At 34.6% G+C, this 20,634-nt stretch overlaps 1 protein-coding gene across 2 annotated transcripts; it reads right to left on the bottom strand.

Moving 5' to 3' along the window:
* Positions 1 to 706: 706 nt before the first annotated feature.
* On the bottom strand, positions 707 to 14,679 carry LOC127092009 (pre-mRNA-processing protein 40A). Of its 2 annotated transcripts, XM_051030775.1 has the most exons (29): positions 14,499 to 14,679; positions 13,994 to 14,074; positions 13,830 to 13,898; positions 13,431 to 13,742; positions 13,174 to 13,347; positions 13,009 to 13,085; positions 11,969 to 12,038; positions 9,838 to 9,890; positions 9,691 to 9,748; positions 9,223 to 9,587; positions 9,056 to 9,128; positions 8,873 to 8,968; positions 8,702 to 8,770; positions 8,518 to 8,595; positions 6,973 to 7,059; positions 6,840 to 6,874; positions 6,613 to 6,718; positions 5,505 to 5,585; positions 5,328 to 5,420; positions 4,914 to 4,967; positions 4,702 to 4,818; positions 4,444 to 4,542; positions 3,936 to 3,983; positions 3,767 to 3,859; positions 3,049 to 3,156; positions 2,897 to 2,961; positions 1,710 to 1,812; positions 1,304 to 1,570; positions 707 to 1,200 (listed from the first exon to the last, which is right to left on the bottom strand). In XM_051030775.1, the coding sequence occupies exons 2-29, from the start codon at positions 14,027 to 14,029 to the stop codon at positions 1,069 to 1,071; spliced, it is 3,018 nt and encodes a 1,005-aa protein (XP_050886732.1). In that variant the 5' UTR covers positions 14,030 to 14,074; positions 14,499 to 14,679; the 3' UTR covers positions 707 to 1,068. The 2 variants fall into 2 exon arrangements, with proteins under 2 accessions (XP_050886732.1, XP_050886734.1); XM_051030777.1 differs by lacking the exons at positions 11,969 to 12,038; positions 13,009 to 13,085; positions 13,174 to 13,347; ... (2 more) ...; positions 13,994 to 14,074; positions 14,499 to 14,679 and adding an exon at positions 11,687 to 11,758.
* Between the last annotated feature and the right edge of the window lie 5,955 nt (positions 14,680 to 20,634).

The following is a 20,634-nucleotide window of genomic DNA, read 5'->3' as shown; positions in this document are numbered from 1 at the left end:
TAAAAAAACAAATATAACTACCAACTTTCTTTAGGAACATCAATTATATACCAAATTTATAAAAATAAATACCCATAAATTAAATTTTCTTAAGAATCATTTATAATCTCCAATGAAGTATTACCAAATCAATGTTTTGTAACAAAAAAAAAAGAGATCTGTATTTAATTATACATATTCTTAAAATCTAAAATAATAATGCCTGTCTTTAAGTATAAGACTCTTTGAGTTTTTTTCCTATCCTTTTTTATTATACTCTTTGAATATTCAACTAGATTAGTTATACATTTACCTACATACTTTAAATTATGTTACATATTTTTCTATAATATGTAATAAATAATCAATAAAAACATTAACTATTTATCTTTTTTTGAGGGTAAATTTTAAATGTAGAACAAATTTAATACCACAACCAAACTTTTTTAAATTCTTTGTTTCAGTGTTTAAAGAGAGTGGTATATTTAAAAAATGGGGTAGTATTGAATATATGACAATTTTAATGAACTCTTGTACTAAAAAAGCATGACATTACCTCTGAATCAAAGATCCCAAACCAAAGGAAGTAAACCATGTCCGGTTCTTGCTCACTCCAATCTGCACTTGAAACACTCATATATAGGATTCTATTTCCATACTCATCTTTAACAACAACAACAATTGTGGACTAATATAAAATGATGTTATACATGAACCAACAAGAAAAAACAGATGAAATAACTATTCTCACTCCAAAAAACCACTGAAGTAGTACAGACAGTTTTTCATGTTTTAATTTCGGACAGAAACACTTTCTTTTTCCTGTCTAGAAGTATACTTCCAGAATCATGAGAATTAAAACACTGCATCCATTTTACTAAGAATGAGAATATCAATACTAGTGAAGAAGAATATATTTTAAAATTAAAAAAATGGTACTATACTAATGTAAGTCGCCACAAACCGGGCCTCAAGTGAGAAAACTTAACCTTTCCTTCTTCTAGTAACATTACAGAATACAAGGAAGCTCGGTATAAAAATATATCAAAGCTAAACAGCAGGTATTCAATGAAGTTCTAATAGACATGATTACCATCTATCCATAACCATGTCATCGCCAAACTCCCCATCTTCAAGCAGATCGCCTTCTCTGTGAGAATCACGGTGGTCTCTCCTGTGTCGCTTATGCCGTCCTTCATCAGAGTCGTGACCAGAACTATGCTGCTCCATTCATCCCAAAACAAAAAATATGACCACAATCAAACAGTGAAACTATAAATGGTGAAACATTGTTGAAAAACAGTCAAGTGACAAATTTGCCTACCCGTCTGGATTTCTTGCGGTCGCTACTGTGACCGTGAGATTTCTTAGTCCTCTCTTTATCAGTTTCGTGAGAAACATAGTCCGGACTTTGATGCTGCTTCCTTTTGTTTTCTTTAGACGATTGGATATCATTTAAGTCCATACTGTCACTGTCGGTTCTATCTCTCTTATGTGTATCCTCTTTCCATCTTTCACGCCCTCCCTCTTTTTCCCTTCTCTGCTTTGCTTTCCTCCTTTCTCTTTCCTCTCTATCTTTATCCTTCTTTGCCTTAACAAGATTTTATTTTCAGAACTTATTAGCAACCAAGTGAAAGCTTTTACTTAACCACAGATGATACCCTTCATATAATGGATGAGAAGCATAAAATGTAATTTTCAAATATGGATGAAATGAGAAGAATTCATACCCTTTCCTCTTTTCGTTTCCGCTCATTCTCTTTTGCCTCTTCTTTCAGTTGCGTAACGTACTCCTCAAATATTTTCTTGCAGAGACTCGCATCTCCAATAGATCTAGAAAAGCATATACAGCCAGTAAAAAGTAAAATCAGGAAATATAAACTTACTACTGAAAATATAAAGCTTATTCGCCAAACAGCCAACCACAAAATAAAAGTTATAGCGGTACAGAAAATTGCAGAGTAACTGCTATACCAAAGATGACTGATACATTAACATTATTAGTTTAATACACAACAAATCTTGAACCCAGAAAAGTACTCAAACATTCATCTTTACCACTCAATAAAAAACAGTGTTTTAAAATTTTGTACCATAAAATATCAATACTTACTCAATAATTTTGATACATGTTTGGTTCAGCACTGACAAAAATTAATTTTGAATTTAATAGATTTTGTAAAATTGATTTTACTAAATAGTAAAGTGATTTATATTTGAACGCATTTATATAAAAGTGAGTTAAACAATAAATATCAGTGTAAAAATCACGTTTAAACTCAAAAGCTGCAAATCATAGCTTCAAGTTAGAATCAATTCTGAAGACAGAATCAATTCTACTTGAAAAAAGCAACCAAACTTGTCAAAATCAATTCTACTTGAAAAAAGCAACCAAACTTGTCAAAATCAATTCTACTTGAAAGCAACCAAACTTGTCAAAATCAATTTTAGACCTCCAGAATTGTCTATTTGCAAACATGGAACCAACTTTAAGTAATTCATAGCAAGTATTGTAAGCAAAACCAAACAAAAAAACAAATAGAAAAATGTTAAAAGTGGAATGGTGGCAAGGACAGTCTTGGCAAAGAAATATACCCTGTTGCTGGGATTTAGCAAGATATAGACAAAAGGCACAGTAAAATAGCACATTAGGATAAACGGTGTGGCCGGAGGCAGTGAGATCAATGTCAGATTATAAATATGGTGGAAATCACTGTGGTCTGTGGCAGAAGCAATGTAGATGGGATATATGTGTGTGTAACAGGAAGATGCGGAAGAAAGAACAAAAGAAAACAACATGATTGTTCACCAAAGTAGACGATTATCAGAAATGGGAGTTCAGAACAGAAAGCAATGAAGGAAATGCAAGAGGAAGCAAACATTAACGCTTCATGCTTAAAATTATCATAATTCAGACCTGAACTCTTGGCTATCTTCAACAAGTGGCCTAAAGTCCTCCCACTTTGAAGACTCGGAAATATCCTGCAACATTTAAGCCAAAGAATAAAAATATTTAGTCTCCAATCAATACAACGTGACACATAATAGTTAATGACCGCAATACACCACCTTGGTAGAATATAGTAAATGAAAGAAATCATCTGCAAGACGTTTACGCTTCTTAGCTTCCTTCTCCTCCTTCTCCCTAGCCCGTTCTAGTAGCTCTTCAAACACTAACTGCAGGATAGCACAGAATCAGACCAGACTTGGAGAAGGCATATTTTCCAAATCAAGAATAATTAAAACTAAAGAAAAAAGAAATAAAACCTTCTTAAGAGATAGGATATCCTTAAGATCCTCACCATAATGAATAAAGTTTAAAGAAAATTGAGGACAATTTGGAAGGCAGTCTTTGCAAAAGAGAGTTATTAAAATTGGTATTCTTGCATGTATAATACCACAAGGGGATTAAAAATAAAAGGACAGAATTAAATGAAATGATAAATAATAATATTAAAACCAAAACTTGTCGAGAGTAAAATAAATGATTGGGTTGCCAACGTACTTGATTATCAAAGAGATTTATGGCAATTATTTATGCTTATATAATTGAGCTCATGATAATGTCTTAATAATATTATTTCATGTTTTATGCTTTAAAACTAGTTTTTAGATTCAGACATAAATATATGGAAAAAACACAGGCTCGACAGAACTGTGAGGAAAACAAGAAATATAAGAAAAACTTGAAACACCACTCATTGTACATCACAAATTGGCAATTGGTACCAAGATGTAAAAAAATTCAATATTCAAGGTTGTGTGTATATGTCACTCGTGTACCTACCTTTAAATTGTTATCAGATACAGGCAGAGAGTTAATGTGTTCTGATAAAGCTGATTTGAAGTCTTCAAAAGTCCAGGTTGTTGACAAGGTGATCTGAGAAGTAAAATAACATAATATATGTCAGAAAAGGATTATTAAACAGAAACCACAAAGGATCAATCCCTCATACCTTTGCCAACTTCACTGTATCTTTTATCTGGCTCTTATCTTCTTGATACTGTAATATTAAATAAGGAAGATTGAGTTTTTATGAGTACAATTATTTTCAAAGTTTATCAGGATGCATAAATGTAGAAGTTGTCCAGCTCATGAGCCGAGGAATAATGTCATCGCAACATAGTAAGATATGTATAATGAAATTTATCATAGTAACCAAATTGATTTTTTATTGCTGTGTGATGGGCTTAAATTGATTTAGGTTGCTATAAATCCTTGTGGGTGTGCTTATAACTAAAGTCATCCAATGCCTCATGGTTTATCGAAAGAGAAAATAAAATTGAAAGTATTAACATATAATGATTCTTTATCTTGCCTTTACAGTAAATTGAAATTTAAGTTACTTCCAAGAACACCTCTAAAAGAACAAAATATGTTTTGAAAAACAATCGCAAGGGGAAAGAATAAAAGGCTACTTGGATGGTTCAACACCAACCATAAATACACTTGAGCATACTCACTTGTTTCTCTAGCTCTTCAGCAAGGTCCTCAAACAACTCTTTTGGAGTTGAACCCGATGTGTTTGAAGCTACTGCTAGATAGGCTGGTAATTCTTTCACCTACAAGACCACCAAAAACAACATCATCATTCCCGTCACTGTAAAATAGTTAATCTAAGTCTCCAAGACAACAAATCAAAAAACTAAACTCTGCACCTTAACAGAGAATACAGAAAACATAAACAAAAAGATGAATTGCCATAGCAATAGACAGTTAACCTGTGAATGATAATCACGCCAGTGAGTTTTTGCTGTAAGAATGCCTGAGGCGATATGTTCATCCATCAATTTGCGGAACTCATCACGGTTTTTACGTTCCGTCTTTCTCAATTCTTCCTATTGTTTGAGAACAGAGATGAGATTATGCAATAAAATAAAGGAGGGGAGTGAGTAGTCATACAACCACTTATTGAGCTTAAACATAACAGCACCTTCTGTATCTTTTTCTGCTCTTCCTCTTCCTTCTCTAAATCACGCAAATAATCCTGAAAAAGGTAAAACATAAATTAAATTTGTGGGAAAGTATCACCAATTTAGGGAGAATATCATCTAATTTGCTGTTATATAATTAGTTTCCATTGTTTCCTTATTTATGCAATTTCCAAAATTAAATATTGTAAACCTTGTGTGTGTGTGTGCGCGCACGTCTGGCTGGCTGGCTGCGTGTGTCCGTGTGTGGGTGAGTATGTGGGGTGTGTGTGTGTGTTATATATACACTTGATTGATTGTGTTGAGTGTTCTGTAATTTATTGCCCATTTCAAGGAGATTAGCGGAAAACATCAATACTACAGAAGTTGAATCACAATAATAGTCAACTTAAATTATGAAGGTAAAAGAAAGTTACTTGAAATATTTCCAAACGATCAATTTTCTCAAGTCGAGAACATCTTTCATCGGCCTCTAAGCGGTCTTGAACTTTTCGCCACTGCGTATTAGCCTATGGAGAAGGTGATGAATGCATCAATAGAAATTTTAGCATCATATGGACCTTTACAAACATAATGAATAAAAAAACATTTACCTTTATAAAGTCACAAGATTCCAAATATTTCCTGTATTCCACTGTATTTCGCTTCCGTTCCTCCAGTACCTTAGCCCGTTCCTAATGAAAATTCCACAGGTTGATATTCACTAATAGCATTTCAAAATATTAGCAATTTTAATGCATTGAACACAACCTTAAAAAACATCCCTCATGGTCCCCTATCCATTAAAAAGTAGAGTATGCTAAGAACCAGGAAAAAAAGGTAAAGATGACAATATTTCTATAGACTACATCTAGAGGTCCATAGCATAACTTCGCAACAACAACAACCAAATGTATCTCACTAAATGGGGTCGGCTACATGGATCAACTTTCGCCATAATGTTCTATCCAGGACCATGCTTCTATCATGTTGAAATTTCCGCCTTAATTGCGGTTCGCCCCTAATCCCTTAATTGCGGCACTTGGGCTTGCTTTCATTGCAGCCCCCAACACCTTCATTGTGTTGGGTTTGAAGGGGTGGATTTAGTCCCACATTGTTTAGAGATATGGCATGTGTTGTGTTTATAAGCGGGACAATTCTCACCTTACAAGCTGGTTTTGTAAGGATGAGTTAGACCCAACCCAAAATTTGAGATGGTATCAAAGCATATCCTAGATCCACTGTTGAGCTTCCCGCATCGTCCACGCTTTGGGCTCATTGAGACCCAAGCGTGAGGGGTGTAAATCGTAATCTCAAGATCTTTCTTAATAACTTCTCTTATAGTCTTTCTAGGTCTTCCTCTAATTGTTTGACTTTTCTCCATCTGATCTACTCTCCTTAGCACTGAATCTACATAACTTCCCTCTACATGCCCAAACCACCTAAATCTATTTTCTACCATCTTCTCTACTATAGGTGCTACCAACCCAACACTCTCTAATGTTTTCATTGCAAATCCATATTGTATCTTTGAATAAAATTTGGCGTGGCCGCTGTAACCAATGCAAGTGTGATAATGGAGGAAAGGTTAATGGTGAGCATGCAATCCTGGAGACTGCATCTAGCATGGCAATTGGCAATGACAAATATGTGCACAGGAAGTAGTCAAACAACCAGAAATATGTATATAGGCTTTAAAAATGGTTGAACAATATAATGTACCTTGTTTGAAAGTTCTTCCAAGAAGCTATCGAACATATCCTTGCGATCTCTTTCTCGCTCAACGGCTTTGAAACGTTCATCATTTTCAAAAATAGCTATTGCTTTGCTGCATTGATTTCCCAAAATGAAATATCAATAGCAAGATCCAAAATATATTTGAAATTTTTGGCCAATCTAAGTCAAGGAAAAAAAAATCAAATTCAAATATCATGAAATACAAAAGAAACCTGTATCTGGCGGATGAAGTCAACTCAGTGGACTCCTGGAAAATATTGTATAGATTAGCAACAAAAGTATGCACAATCAAAGGAAGTGTCATATTGCACGGATATAAAGATAACACGAAGCAGATAAACCTACTTCCAACATTTTTCTAAAATCCTCCCGTGCTTTTTTGTGCCTCGTACGCTTTTCTTCTACTTCTTGTTTTTTCCTTTGACTTAAGTACTGAAAATACAAAATAACGGTGTTATAGGCAATATAGATTAGCGATAGCAACTTTATAAGACCACCAATTTACAATAAAAAATAATGTAGGGATCAATTTACTATCCTCTCCTTAATATACTATACCTAATGTATACTATAATAATAATGATTACATTAAATATCAATTTTAATAAAACTATCCATTTAAGAAAGTCAGGGAAAATGAAAAATTAGATTTATCAAAAGAGATAGAGTTGTAACCAAAAAAGAAAAAGAGATACTTAGGATTATGGTATAACAAATGGACAACAATTCTAGGATCAAAATATTTGACCCTAAATAAAGGCCAAGAACAAAGGAAGAAGAGTAAGTCCCAATAAAAGTTAAAAAATAGCTTCTAGTACAGGAAATTTAACTTCATCTGTGAACTTAATTGGCCAAGTTATTGTTGCCAGAAGGAGATGTTAATCTTTTGATTTTAAACAGATCATAACAGGTCAAATATTCTAAGAACATTTTAAAAAATATATATATTTTGTATGAAGTAAAATAAGAAAAAGGATACTACAGCCATACATAGGTTGAATTTCTTTAGTATAAACCCAATGTACAGAGATTACGCATCTACAAGCTTGATGGACAGATGATTGATCCCACTAACAAAATTGTTGCTCGTTGAGTACTGTAGAGAACACAACACAGAGGACAACACGATGCATGAACGATTGGGGAAGAAGGGTTTTAAACCTGACATTGTTGTGTGCCAAAAGTGGAGGGGATATCATTAAAATGTTAGCGAAGAGGTTGGAAAACTCAGGGAAACAGGAGGAAAGATGGGCTTCTAACTCTATTTGATTATAACAGTCGCAACAGCCATAATCACTTGTGCGAGAGGCATGGAGCAACCGGCACACTGTAGCAGCCTCAGTACCTCAGTAGGCCACACTATCTGGTGCTATAGCACCACTATAGAACATAACTGTCTACTCTGGACATGACTAGGGCCACATAAATAGAGGAATGCTAAAAACATTCTCTTTTCAACACTCTTTTTAAAGCTCACTCTTTTATTGGGTGAAAAACACAGATGAGTCCCACCATTTTATGTGGGACCAATTTTTAAAGTGAATGACCCGCATGTGTTTCACCCAATAAGAGAGTGAGTGTTTGAGAGAGTGTTAAAAAGAGAGTGTTCCTAGCACTCCTCTAATATATAATCTGTTATTAACACATAGCTCAGACAAACTCAACAGAGAACTTACATGGTTACTAGAAGCAATTATCTTTATAAAATTTCCATCATTGATACCAATATACTTGATCAATAAATACAAAAGAAGATTGATACTAAATAAGACTTTGCTCGTGACGGATGATAAATTAGAGCTAAAGTAAAGTGCACAAAAGTGGGATAAAATAAATCAGAGCGAGGAATAATGGTAGAAAGAGACCTCTCCATGGTTACATAAGAGTTACCTCATTGAAAGCTTGCTTCCTTTCTCCCAGAGATTTTAAAGCACCATACCTTTTGTCATTAATAATTAATCGCATGGCCTGAACATCAATGTCAAGCAAATCAAATAAACAAGAGAAACATTCAAAAAGTAAGATGTTTTAAATAAGTCAAATAAAATCTTTCAATGAATTGAGATCACTATACCCGATCCCAATTCCAGTCAGAACCAACATTTACAGACTCCAAGAGTGCTTTGAATGCATCTTTAGCTTCCTGAAAAGAAAATATAGCATATGCTCAATGCCCAAGAAAAATGGCGTTTCTGTGTGTCTGTGTGAGAGAGAGAGTTGATATATTGATATTTCGTTTGCATACCATCTTATTCACATAAACTAAGGAATCTGGCTCAACTGCCTTTGTTTCTGAGGCCACGTCATTAACATTTTCCCCTATTGAATCATTTTTTCCAACCTACAAAAATAAAGATTTAATCATCTTGCTAACTACTAGAAGCTAAACTTTCCAAGAGACATTAAGACTTCGACGAGGGACGCATACTTCTTTATCTTCTCCTGGAACTCCATCAGCAGAAACTACAGTATCTTGAGCTGAAAAGTTATTGGCGTCATTCCTACAACATTTTTACCAGAAACAAATAAAATAATGTGCCACCAGACAAAAATGAAATCAAAGAAAGAACATGAAACTAGCATAATAGGGAATACTTTGGTGTTGCAGCAGTATTAATATCAGAAACAGATGCTCTATCACTTCCCACACTAACATCTGGTGGATTGATAGTATTTATGGGTGCTTCAGGTTCATCATTTTTTGTTTCAGTTATAGCGGCTGCAGAAGGAGAGACATGTGATCCGGAAGTCATCTCAGATTGCTGATTAATTGGAGACGTGGTGACGACTGGAGCAACTGAAACAGGACTTGTTGGTTCATCTTGGCCAGGTAAAGATGATTTATCCGTACTAGGCATTGCTTCAGTCACAGAAACTGCAGAGGGTTGAGTACAGGGATTCAGTAGTGGCTCGGGAAGAGTTGCATTGACCTTTTCCTTTTCAACTTGCTCACGGGCAAACTTGAAGCAAAACACAAATACGGAAAAGAAATGTGAGTACAGAAACGTGTGGCGTAAAATAACTCAGAATATTTAAAACGGTGTTGTTTTCAGTGATGGAAACCTTCAGTTCCTCGGGAATTAACCACTTTGATTCCTTCGTGATCTTGTTGTAGTAATACCTATAGAATTTTATAAAATTTAGAGTGAAGAATCAGCAAAAAGCATTAAAAACAGAAGAAAAAGGCAAATTAACATAACCAAGACACACTTTCTTCCATCAGGACTTGTATACTCCTTCCAGTTTGTTGATGCATCTACCCTCTAACAAAGTGAAAAGAATTGAATAAGTTATCATAAAAGAGATTTCCTTCCAAAGAAATAATGTGATAGAAACAACAACAAATCCAGGAAATAATTGGGGGAGATAAAGGATCAATATATAACAAGCCAACTAATATCTTGCACTTAGAAAAGTAGCCTACTTCTCCCTAAGCAAAAAAAAAAATTGTTTATTGACATTTAAGGATTTCACTCCAGTCCCAGATGATTCAGAGTTCTGGCCATTAGCAAATAAGAGTTGAATGAATATTTACACAAAATGGTCATCGGAAGATGCAGAAATTTAGAGGCCGCACATTATAGAAATGTCAATTATAGTCAGCGTCCACATTTCATATTGTTATTTCTCCTCCTTGCCAAATCTTAACAGAAAATCCAAGTGAAGCAAACTATTTCACCAGCAACCTTGACAGTCCTTCTTGTTACATGCAATCCTTCCAACTGATCATACTGTATATATACAGGAATACTAAATGATTCATAGGCGGTCGATCTGAATCTTCATAATGTCATAATGTAACTACAATATACATTTATACTAAAATTTCATAAATGGATGCAACTGCAAACTTTCTTTGCAAACATCATTGACAGTAACCTTTTTAAGATCCTAAAATCAAACAGCAGTAAACCACATATAGAAGAAATAAATAGCAACGCAACGTATTGCTTCCATAGGAGAAAAGCCAAGTTCTAAGGCACATGCAGTACCTACAAAAACCAACACTGGTTTTCTTCTCTAACGTTTGTTCTACAAGTAGGAAGATTGGAAACATTCTTTTGGGTGAAAATTTTGCCTAGTTCAACTCTAATACAAAAAACGATATTGGAAACCGATATTCTGATATAAATACAAAAAATTGTCTAAACATTTAGAAGCATCAAGTATGTGTAATGCACATTATATTCAATAAAAAAGACTTGTTATAACAGTCAATGTTAAATCATTACAAAATTCCAAAGTAATTAACAATCTAGAAAATGATGCAATGATAGAATTTACAAACTTTATAATAAAATAGTAGGTACAGCAAGCAGCAAAGACTCAAAGCGTATCCTACCTCTCAATAGAGTAGCACAGCATGAACCTGTAAGCATCTTAAAGCTATGGGAGTCACACATATATAGATTTGAATAAAGTAAAATTGGAAGATGTGAAGTCCTAAAGGCATAAAAAACAGCCACCAGCTTTGAAGTGCTTGGAGTGATACAGATATTAGTATTACTATTACTAATAAAAGGCAATCACCATATGCTCAAAAAATGATAGAATAAGGAGATCTATCATTACAATTCTCTTATTTAAACATTCAGTGTATAGTACCAACATAATTTATGATTGTCTATTCATGAATAGAAGCAAATAGAAGACAGTAATTATCTACAGTCAAAATCACATTAAGGAAAAATAAAAATATGTGCGCACACATTAAGTGGAACCAGAGAGAGCTCTTTATTTTCAGAAGCAAACTTTAACAAATATATATAGAAGGATCTATGAATCATGAATATGCAACCATAAGTTAGAAGTCGGCACACACAGAAAGAAGTAAGAAACCCCAAGGAATAGAAATGGTTATTGTGTATTAAACAATGGAAGCTAAAAAGTAATCTTAGGACAAAATCAACTGTTTTCTGTTATTCTGATTTTAATGAGAATAAGTTTTACTCTATAATTTTAAAAGAATGTAACAAAAAACTATTCTACACTACAGAATCATCCAAGGAAAACAAAGCTGATATCAGACAGTCCAACCGGCAATTGTCACAAAACTGACCTTACAATAAGACGTAAAAGTCAAGATTGATGGTTGCCTGCCTGAGAGAAAACCCATTCAGTGAAGAGTGAGCTAATGTACCGGATTATTTTCACCAAACATGAACAAATAGAGAGCAAATAACAATTAAACTTGTATATGTTGACTCAGATAATACTGTACTTGCTGACTAAAACAGATCAAATGTCCCAATTTCCACCAGAAACCCAAAAAGTAAAAGATCCAAAGGCATGACCGACGAACCATGCAACAAAATCAAGTAAAATTAATGGTATGACTCACCTCCATAGGTGACATCAATTCAAAAGGCTTCTCCCAGCTAGATAATTTAGTCCTCTTATTGTAGTAAAATCTGTAAAATAAAGAGAAATTCTATAAACTAAGATTTGTAAACAATTATTATTAGAAAAGTTTTGAGCATTACTAAGCGTATTTAAAATTGTACTAACTCATCTCATAAAAGAGTATTTATAAATTGCCAGCAACATAAGACCAGGGATAAGTCTAATATCAAATACTAATGGTAATTTCCCTTTAATAGATAGTTTGTTGATTTAATTTTGGCTTAATTGCAATTTTGGTCCCCCTATTTTCATTTTTTTCTAGTTTTGGTCCCCCAATTTTAAAATCCGGAATTTTGGTCACCCTATTTTCATTTTTTTTACTTTTGGTCCCCCTATTTTAAGTTTTGTTTTGAATTTTAGTGCCCTTTCCAATTTGGAACTAATTTTTAGGGGGGCCAAAAGTCAAAAAAAATGAAAATAGGGGGGACCAAAATTCTGAATTTTAAAATAAGGGGACCAAAAGTCAAAAAATTGAAAATAGGGGGACCAAAATTCCAGATTTTAAAATAGGAGGACCAAAAGCCAAAAAAAATGAAAATAGGGGACCAAAATTGCAATTAAACCTTTAATTTTTTATGAAAATCAAAAGTTAAGGATAGAGATGTAAACAACTAGCAATTAGTCCCAAGACTGATGTTCTTATAAAATTTCATTAAACAAGTTGGAATCATTATAGATGTAAACAAGTTGGATAGCCAGTTTAGAACAAATGAAAGAAACAAATCTTAAACTGAAAATAAAACATGAAACACATCTAAAAACCATTTTAATTAAGAATAATACCATCAGGGTAAACTAACTACAGTCTAAAAGTTAGAACTTCAAGCCCAATGGGGTATGATATGTGCTAAGGGAATAGCATATTAGAAACACTGGCCGTTATCCTCACCCATTGCCACTCCGACTCTCCCAACCCCTTACTTATTTTCAATCATGGTCTGTAACCTAGGATCACAAACAGACAACACAATCAATTACCTTCTTCCAGTAGAGGACGTATGCTCGATCCAATCAGAGGAGCCAACCTTGGTAAGGTGTGGCTGGACATTTGTAGCCTGAAAGAAAGAAATTAAGACTGTATAAAATTTCCGCAGAGGCAACACACAGAATTTGTGTGAAATCAAAAATAAGTAAGACTCATACTGAAGGCATGACAGTTGTAGCTGTAGGTTGCTCGCCGTTGCTCTGAGGAGTTGTACCAGGAGTAATGCTCTGGGACAAAGAACCAGCAGGAGCTTGGATTTGGGGAACAGGTTGGTATTGGCTGGTAGAATTAAAATTCGTTTGTGGCGCTTGACCATAAGAGGATGGCGCAAACTGCATAAATGAAAACCTTGAATCAGCACTTGTATTGTATGGAGTATTAAATTATCCACTATAAATACAAGCCAGAACATTACCATAAACGATGAAGAAAGTGGCATTCCGGGCCCACCTAAACCTGGTGTGTATCCATTTGGAGCTTGAGAATCAGGCTGTGGCATCATTGAATCGGACGAGGTTTGCATGTTTGGCCGAGCAATTGGCATTTGCATCATTTGTGATTGAATTGGTAACTGCTGACCAACTCTCGGAGGAAACTGTTGAATTGGTTGAGAAAATTGCGGCTGTTGATTTTGAGGAGGCATTCCAACATTATACTGTTGGTGGTAATGTTGAGGAGGCATGGGAACAAACTGTTGCGCCTGTTGATTTGGTACACCGGGGCGAAACTGCGGAAACAAATTGGTTAATTCAAATATTCGATAATTTGACCTAAACCCAATACCATCACAGTTAGTAAAACATAAGAGCATTACTTGAACAGGCATGAGTTGACCAAAATTTCTCTGAGGATCCATTGAACCGGACATCGGAGGCCGAAGTGGCTAGCACATCAAATCGAAAAGAAAAATAAAATTAACATCAACAAAATAACATATAAACCAGCAAACTTCTCTACTTCTAGTTCTAGGTACTCTACCTGTAAGCCTGGATATTGTTGATTATTATTCGACATCTAAGCACAGAAGTCTCCAATTCCGAATACTACCGATATCGCAGTCTACAAGAGTACAAATTTATTCATATCTTACTATCCCCCAATACACTTAAAAAATATACATAACATTAGGCCAACATATAAAACAGTAAAACTAGTTACAATCCAGTACACACTAAAAGAAGTGGCATTCAAGTAAACAAAATTAAAGCTAGGTCATAGAAATTGAGACAAGAATCAAATTAAATTTATAATTGTTTGTTAAAACAAAATAGCAGAACTAGAAAATACAACCAATGTGCCACAAAATTAACACGAAACACAAGTTCAATCCATAGGGCAGCACCAAAATTGAATCTATTTTACAGCCCAGATAAAGAAAATTAGGTTGCAAGCAAAAAAAAATGAATGCGGTTTACAATTTAAATAATAAACAACATGTGAGATATATATATATATAGAGAGATATAGGTATAGATATACGTACCAATGGGATTGAAAGGGGGTTTATGGAGAAGAAAGGAGGTTAATTTCGCAGGGTTTTGGGGGAGAGTTGAAATTGAAACTGAAAGAGGGATTTTAGTTTTTTTTTTATAGTGATCGAGATTGAGAAGGAGACAGACAGGAGTAGAATGATTGACAGCTTGGTAAATGTCCTCTTAGATTCTTCGGAAAAATAAAAATACGATTTTTATGAAGTAATTTTGTTTTTTTTTTCTTTTGGGCTTTTTATATAGTTTTAGGTGTTGAAAGGGGCAAAAATTGGTGATAGTTGATATCTACACCGTTACAAATTTTCTCTATGTTATTAAAAAATTATTATTTTAAAAATTTTGTTTTTGAAATATTAGATGTTGTGAGTTAGATTCTTAGTTGGTTTCGCATAAAGTGTGGATAATGGGTCGTATCTATTTTGTCATTTTTGAAAATGGGAGTAATTTTGAGGAATGCTCTTTCCATTCTTATAGATGCTCCCACACTACCGTGAACACTCATAAATGCCCCTAGCATTTGGACGCACCTTTTTCATATATATTAGCTGAATTTAGTGAGAAACTCTTATTCTGTTTAAAATTGGTCCAAAGATGGATCTTCCTATGCATAAAGGGTTTATTCGTAGATGCATCTCTGTAATATTACTTAATTCAATTTTCAGTGAGATTTTCGAAGATACATCTCTAAAATATGTTTTGTTAGTGCAAACCAGAAACAACCAAGAACAAAGGCAGTATAATGTAAAAACAACATAATTTAACTTCAAAATAAATATTACACTGATAAAGATAAAAGTTAACGTTAACATAACTTTAACATTATATTTAATTATAAACTAGTGGTTTTGGACGCTGCAACATCGTTAGAATATCTCCAATTGATCTTGTAAATGTTGCATCCACTTCAATCGGACCCTTTATTGAGTAACGGTAAAAAGTACTTCACATGACCTGTAAATCTTCATCAGCCTTCAGTTCAAGCTTGGTGAAGTGTATCTTCAATTCGTTGTCAATCGAGGTTGAACGGTACTCGAGCTTTATAACTCTGCAATTTTCAGGTTATCGCATGAGAGTGTTCAATTTGTTTTTTTTCTGATCGATGAGAAGTATGTTTTTGCATACCCAAAATTGAAGTGGATGTTTTACTCCATTGAAATATACAAATTCAAGATGGGAATATGTAGTCATTTTTGGGTTTGGTAAATAAAATGGAATGAGAGATCCTATTTATTGAACTTGTAGATCAATAAGGACCTTACAAACCATATTATATCATCGGGGGGCTTTACGGACATGCACATTCGTATAGGCCCCTAGTTCATTTTTTTTTAAACAATTTAAATGTGTGTCCGTAGATGCACCTCCAGATAAGCATGTGTATTATTTTTTTATAAATAAAAGATGTATCCGGAGATGCATCTCTGGACCCACCCAAACCATTATTCATACAAAACCACTGTATTATGCAGTGCAGAATTTTAGAAACACTAAAATTTTCTAAAAAAATATCACCCAATTTTATAATATTATTTGGTGCATTAGATACAAAAAAAACGAGTTACATTCTTATATTAAAACTAAAATGCATTAAAAGATGTGTCACTATCTGAATCTACGAATGATTCCTTCTTTGACCTTTCTTTCTTTATTTCTCTTTCAATGCCGCTCAACTTGGTGAACTCTTTCATCCTTTCCACAAAGTGATTTGGCCAAGATTCAACGTCTTATGTGAAATGTGTCATCTGATCTGGTAATGTCTTTGGTATATGACATCCCAGTAAATAGAAGAGGACCACTTGGTCAATATGCAGAAGTTGTATGACCGCCTGAGGAAATTCAAACTACGACTGAATCCTATAAAATGTACTTTTTGTGTCAGATCCGGAAAATTATTGGGGTTCATAGTCATCCAAAGAGGAATGAAAGTTGATCTCGACAAGGTGAATGCCATTCAAGACATGTCATATTCGAGAACTGAGAAAGAGGTTGTGGTTTCTTAAGAAGATTGAATTACATTGTTATATTAATCTCGCATCTTACGACCATTTGAGAACCGATTTTCAAAATGTTAAGGAAGGATCAAGCTATTAAGTGGAATGAAAATTGTCAAAACACATTTAATAGAATCAAATAATACTTGTAAGAGCCACCAATCTTGATGCCACCTATTCTAGGGAGACCTCTAATTATGTATTTAACAGTACTCGATGAATCGATAAGTTGTGTGATTGGGCAACAAGATAAAACCGGCAGAAAATAATAGGCCATATACTACTTAAGCAAGAAGTTCACAAACTGTGAATCCAAATACTCATTACTTGAGAAGACTTGTTGCACGCTAGCATTGGTCGCCCGACACCTAAGGCAATACGTGTTAACCCACACCATAAAATTGATATCAAAGATGGATCACATCAAGTATGTATTTGAGAAGTCGGCTCTCACTAGAAGAATTATTCATTGGCAGATGTTGTTATCTGAATACGATATCAAATATGTTACTCAGAATGCGTTAAAAGGAGGTGTGTTATCATAATATCTTGTCCACCAACCAGTGGAAGATTATCACACCATGTGGTTCGAGTTTCCTGATAAATATATCATGGTTCTAAATGATGAGAATGTCATGGGAGATGACGATGAACCCGAGCCAGGAGCTCGATGAAGCTTGTGTTTGATGGCGTCTCGAATTCCATGGGGCATGGAATTAGAGTTGTCTTAATATCTCCAAGGATGGTTACACTACCTTCATAACAAGGCTATGGTTCGACTGGACGAACAATATGACAGAATATGAAGGATGTATCATGGGCATCAAAGCTGCTATAGGCCTGGGGATCAAAATCCATAGGTGTATGGGAACTCAACACTAGCCATTTATCAAGTAAAATGAGAATAGGAAACATGGTATCCTAAACTGATCCTATATCATGCTCGACTCTTAGAACTAATGGAAAATTTTGAGGAAATCACTTTTCATCACATTCCTATAGGAGAAAATCAGATGACTGGCGCTTTGGCTACATTATCATCAATGTACAAAGTGAACTTCCATAATGAAACCCCAATTATAAGAATGGGTGGAATAAATGAACCAACATGTTGCTCAACAGTTGAAGAGGGACCCGATGATAAGCCCTGATTTTATGACATCAACTGTTACCTTCAGAAACAAGAGTACCCTACAAATGCTTCAAGTGGGGATAAGAAAAATCTTAGAAGGTTGGCATCCAATTTCTTCCTAAATGGCGATGTGCTTTACAAAAGAAATCATGACATGGTCCTGCTAATATGTGTGGATAGACACGAAGCAGACATGCTCATCAAAAAAAATCTTGAAGGATCTTTTTGTACCATGCCAATGGACATTCAACGACCAAGAAAATCCTCAGAGTTGGCTACTACTTGTTGACTAAGGAAATTGACTACTTCCAATATGTCAAGAAGTGTCACAAAAGTCATATCTATACGGATAGAGTTCATGTGCCACCTACTCCTCTAAATATATTAACTACTCTCTAGCCTATATGTGTGGCATAAACATGATTGGAATGATTGAAACCAAATCTGCAAATGGACACCGGTTTATACTAGCTGCCATTGATTACTTCACTACGTGGGTAGAAGTTGCTTCTTATGCCAATATGATGAAACAAGTCATCACCTGGTTCATTAAGAAAGAGATCATTTGTTGTTACGAAATTCCCAACAAGATTATCACTGATAGAAGGTCAAACTTGAACAACAATGTGATGAAATAGTTATGCAAGAGTTTCAAGATCTAACACCATAACTCATCACCTTACATGCCAAATATGAATGACATTGTAGAATCCGCAAACAAGAACATCAATAACATCATCTAGGAGATGGTGAAGACCTACAAGGATTGACATGAGATGCTTCCTTTTGCACTATATGGCTATAGAACTTCAGTTTGTACTTCAACAGGGGCAACCCCCTTTTTCTCTAGTATACGACATGGAAGCAGTACTTCCTGTAGAAGTCGAGATCCACTCGTTGAGAGTCTTAATGGAGAATAAATTGGAAGAGACGTGATAGATACAAACAAGATTTTACCAACTGAACCTCATAAAAGAGAAGTGTATGATTGTATTATGTCATGGACAATTATACCAGCAAAGGCTCAAGAAAGCATTTGACAAAAAGGTTTGTCCTCGAGAATTCAAGGAAGGTGACCTAGTGCTGAAAAAGATATTACCTATCCATAAGGATTTACGTGGCAAATGAACCCCAAACTTTGAAGGGTCATATGTCATGAAAAAAGCCTTCTTTGGTGGAGCCTTAATCATTACAACCATGGATGAATAAGAGTTACCACTACCAGTGAACCCTAACTTAGTCAAAAAATACAATGCTTAGAAAAATAGGATAAAAAGTCTGCTAAGTCAAAAATCCGAAAGGGCGACTTAGGCACAAATTAGGGCGTCTCGGTGAATTGAAAACACGAGAGAGCAATCTAGGAAAAAAATTAAGGATTTACAAAAAATAAAACCTGATAAGTCAAAAACCCAAAAAACTGACTTAGGTAAGAAAGGGTATATCATCCTGGTGGACTAAGACTCGAAAGGGCGGTCCAGGTGAAAGTTAGGGATACAAGGCATATGACTGCAGCACTCGAGCATGTATCATAATAGGAACTCAGATGGAAAGGATCAATTTAATCATCATCTTTAGAAACGAAGTATTGCAATTTTGAGGTCATAGAGAAAGTAGCATGTGTTCTAATTCAGTGAGAACCCAAATAAATTCCCATTGCCATTTCATTTTCTGCTTTCAGTAACTTCCTCTTACATGGGTTGTATCTTCATGTACTGTTACCCATTTACATGTCAAAAGTCCTCAATAAAAGGGTATTGATTAACTACAAATGATGAATATTCAAAATTTAGTTCTACTTATCATACTAATAAATAAATAAAAATCACTCACATCACAAAAAAAATATTTAGTCAAGGGAAGAGAGAAATTACTTACACAACACAACTCTAAAAACCAACGAAAAAACATGCATATAATTTTTTAAAGAAAACAACACAACACAAGTAAATGAAGAAACAAAGCAAGAAAAGTAAATGACATCTCTCCCCCCACACTTAAAACACACATTATCCTCAACGAAAGAATCAAGCATAAAATAAGAGAGAGGAGAGAGAGGAAATAACACACTCGAGGAGTCAAGGCGGATAGATGACTACATAAGTAGCCTTTCTCAATCAGAGCTCTTCTATAATTTCCTCTTTCAATGTGGGGTTCTCATGGAATAACTTAAGGCAATGTCCATTGACTTTGAAATTTTTATCAGTACCTTCACTTTTTATTTATGAATCAAAGAACATTCTTCTATAGGTAAAATTGTCGAATAGACAAGTGAAATTGGTATTCTTTTTGTCCTCTAATGCAATATATACATCATTTTTCACAACATCCAAAATCAATGGTGTCATACGGTGAACTGACTTTGTGTGTTTTTGCTTTGGAAAGCAAATGTCGCGGTTAGCAAGAGTCGCCACGGACTTTTCTTTTATCCCATAAGGAAAGGTGGAAAAGAACAGAAAAGACCTTAATTAGATTTTGGGTTCGGGAGGTACATTATACAAAGGGAAGGTGTTAGCACCCTTTGTATCCATGGTTATCCATGGGCTCTTAATTGCTTGATCACTTATGTTTGTCTGAAAAAAAAGTGTTTGTGAATTGCTTAAAAAATGTTTTGAAAAGAGAGTTTAACTTTGTAATGATTCTTGTACGAATGTATACAAAGTGTTTATCTCGTTTAATTTTGAAAGCGGTTTAGAAAAATATAACTTGGCAATGATTCTAGTACGAATGTATACCAAGTGGTGATTTTCTCGTATTTGCAAAGTGTGAGGCATGAAAAATGTTTTAGGTTGTGAGCCAGCAATTAAGAGTTATACCCACCCAAGGTCTTTATGGGCATTTCCTATCCTTATGAGGGTAAAACTGTCCTTACTATTGAGAAGTAAGTAGTCTTATCCCTTTGGATGTAAAGGGACATCGTAGGGTCATCGTTTGGTCATTGAAGGCAACATTTGTAAGGATACCTCAGCATTCGAAGGGACGATCATCATTTAACCGTAGGCTACAACG

The sequence above is a fragment of the Lathyrus oleraceus genome, chromosome 6 (assembly GCF_024323335.1).
Source record: "Lathyrus oleraceus cultivar Zhongwan6 chromosome 6, CAAS_Psat_ZW6_1.0, whole genome shotgun sequence".
Taxonomy (NCBI): Eukaryota; Viridiplantae; Streptophyta; class Magnoliopsida; order Fabales; family Fabaceae; genus Lathyrus; species Lathyrus oleraceus.
This window is presented reverse-complemented; position numbering and strand designations above follow the sequence as displayed.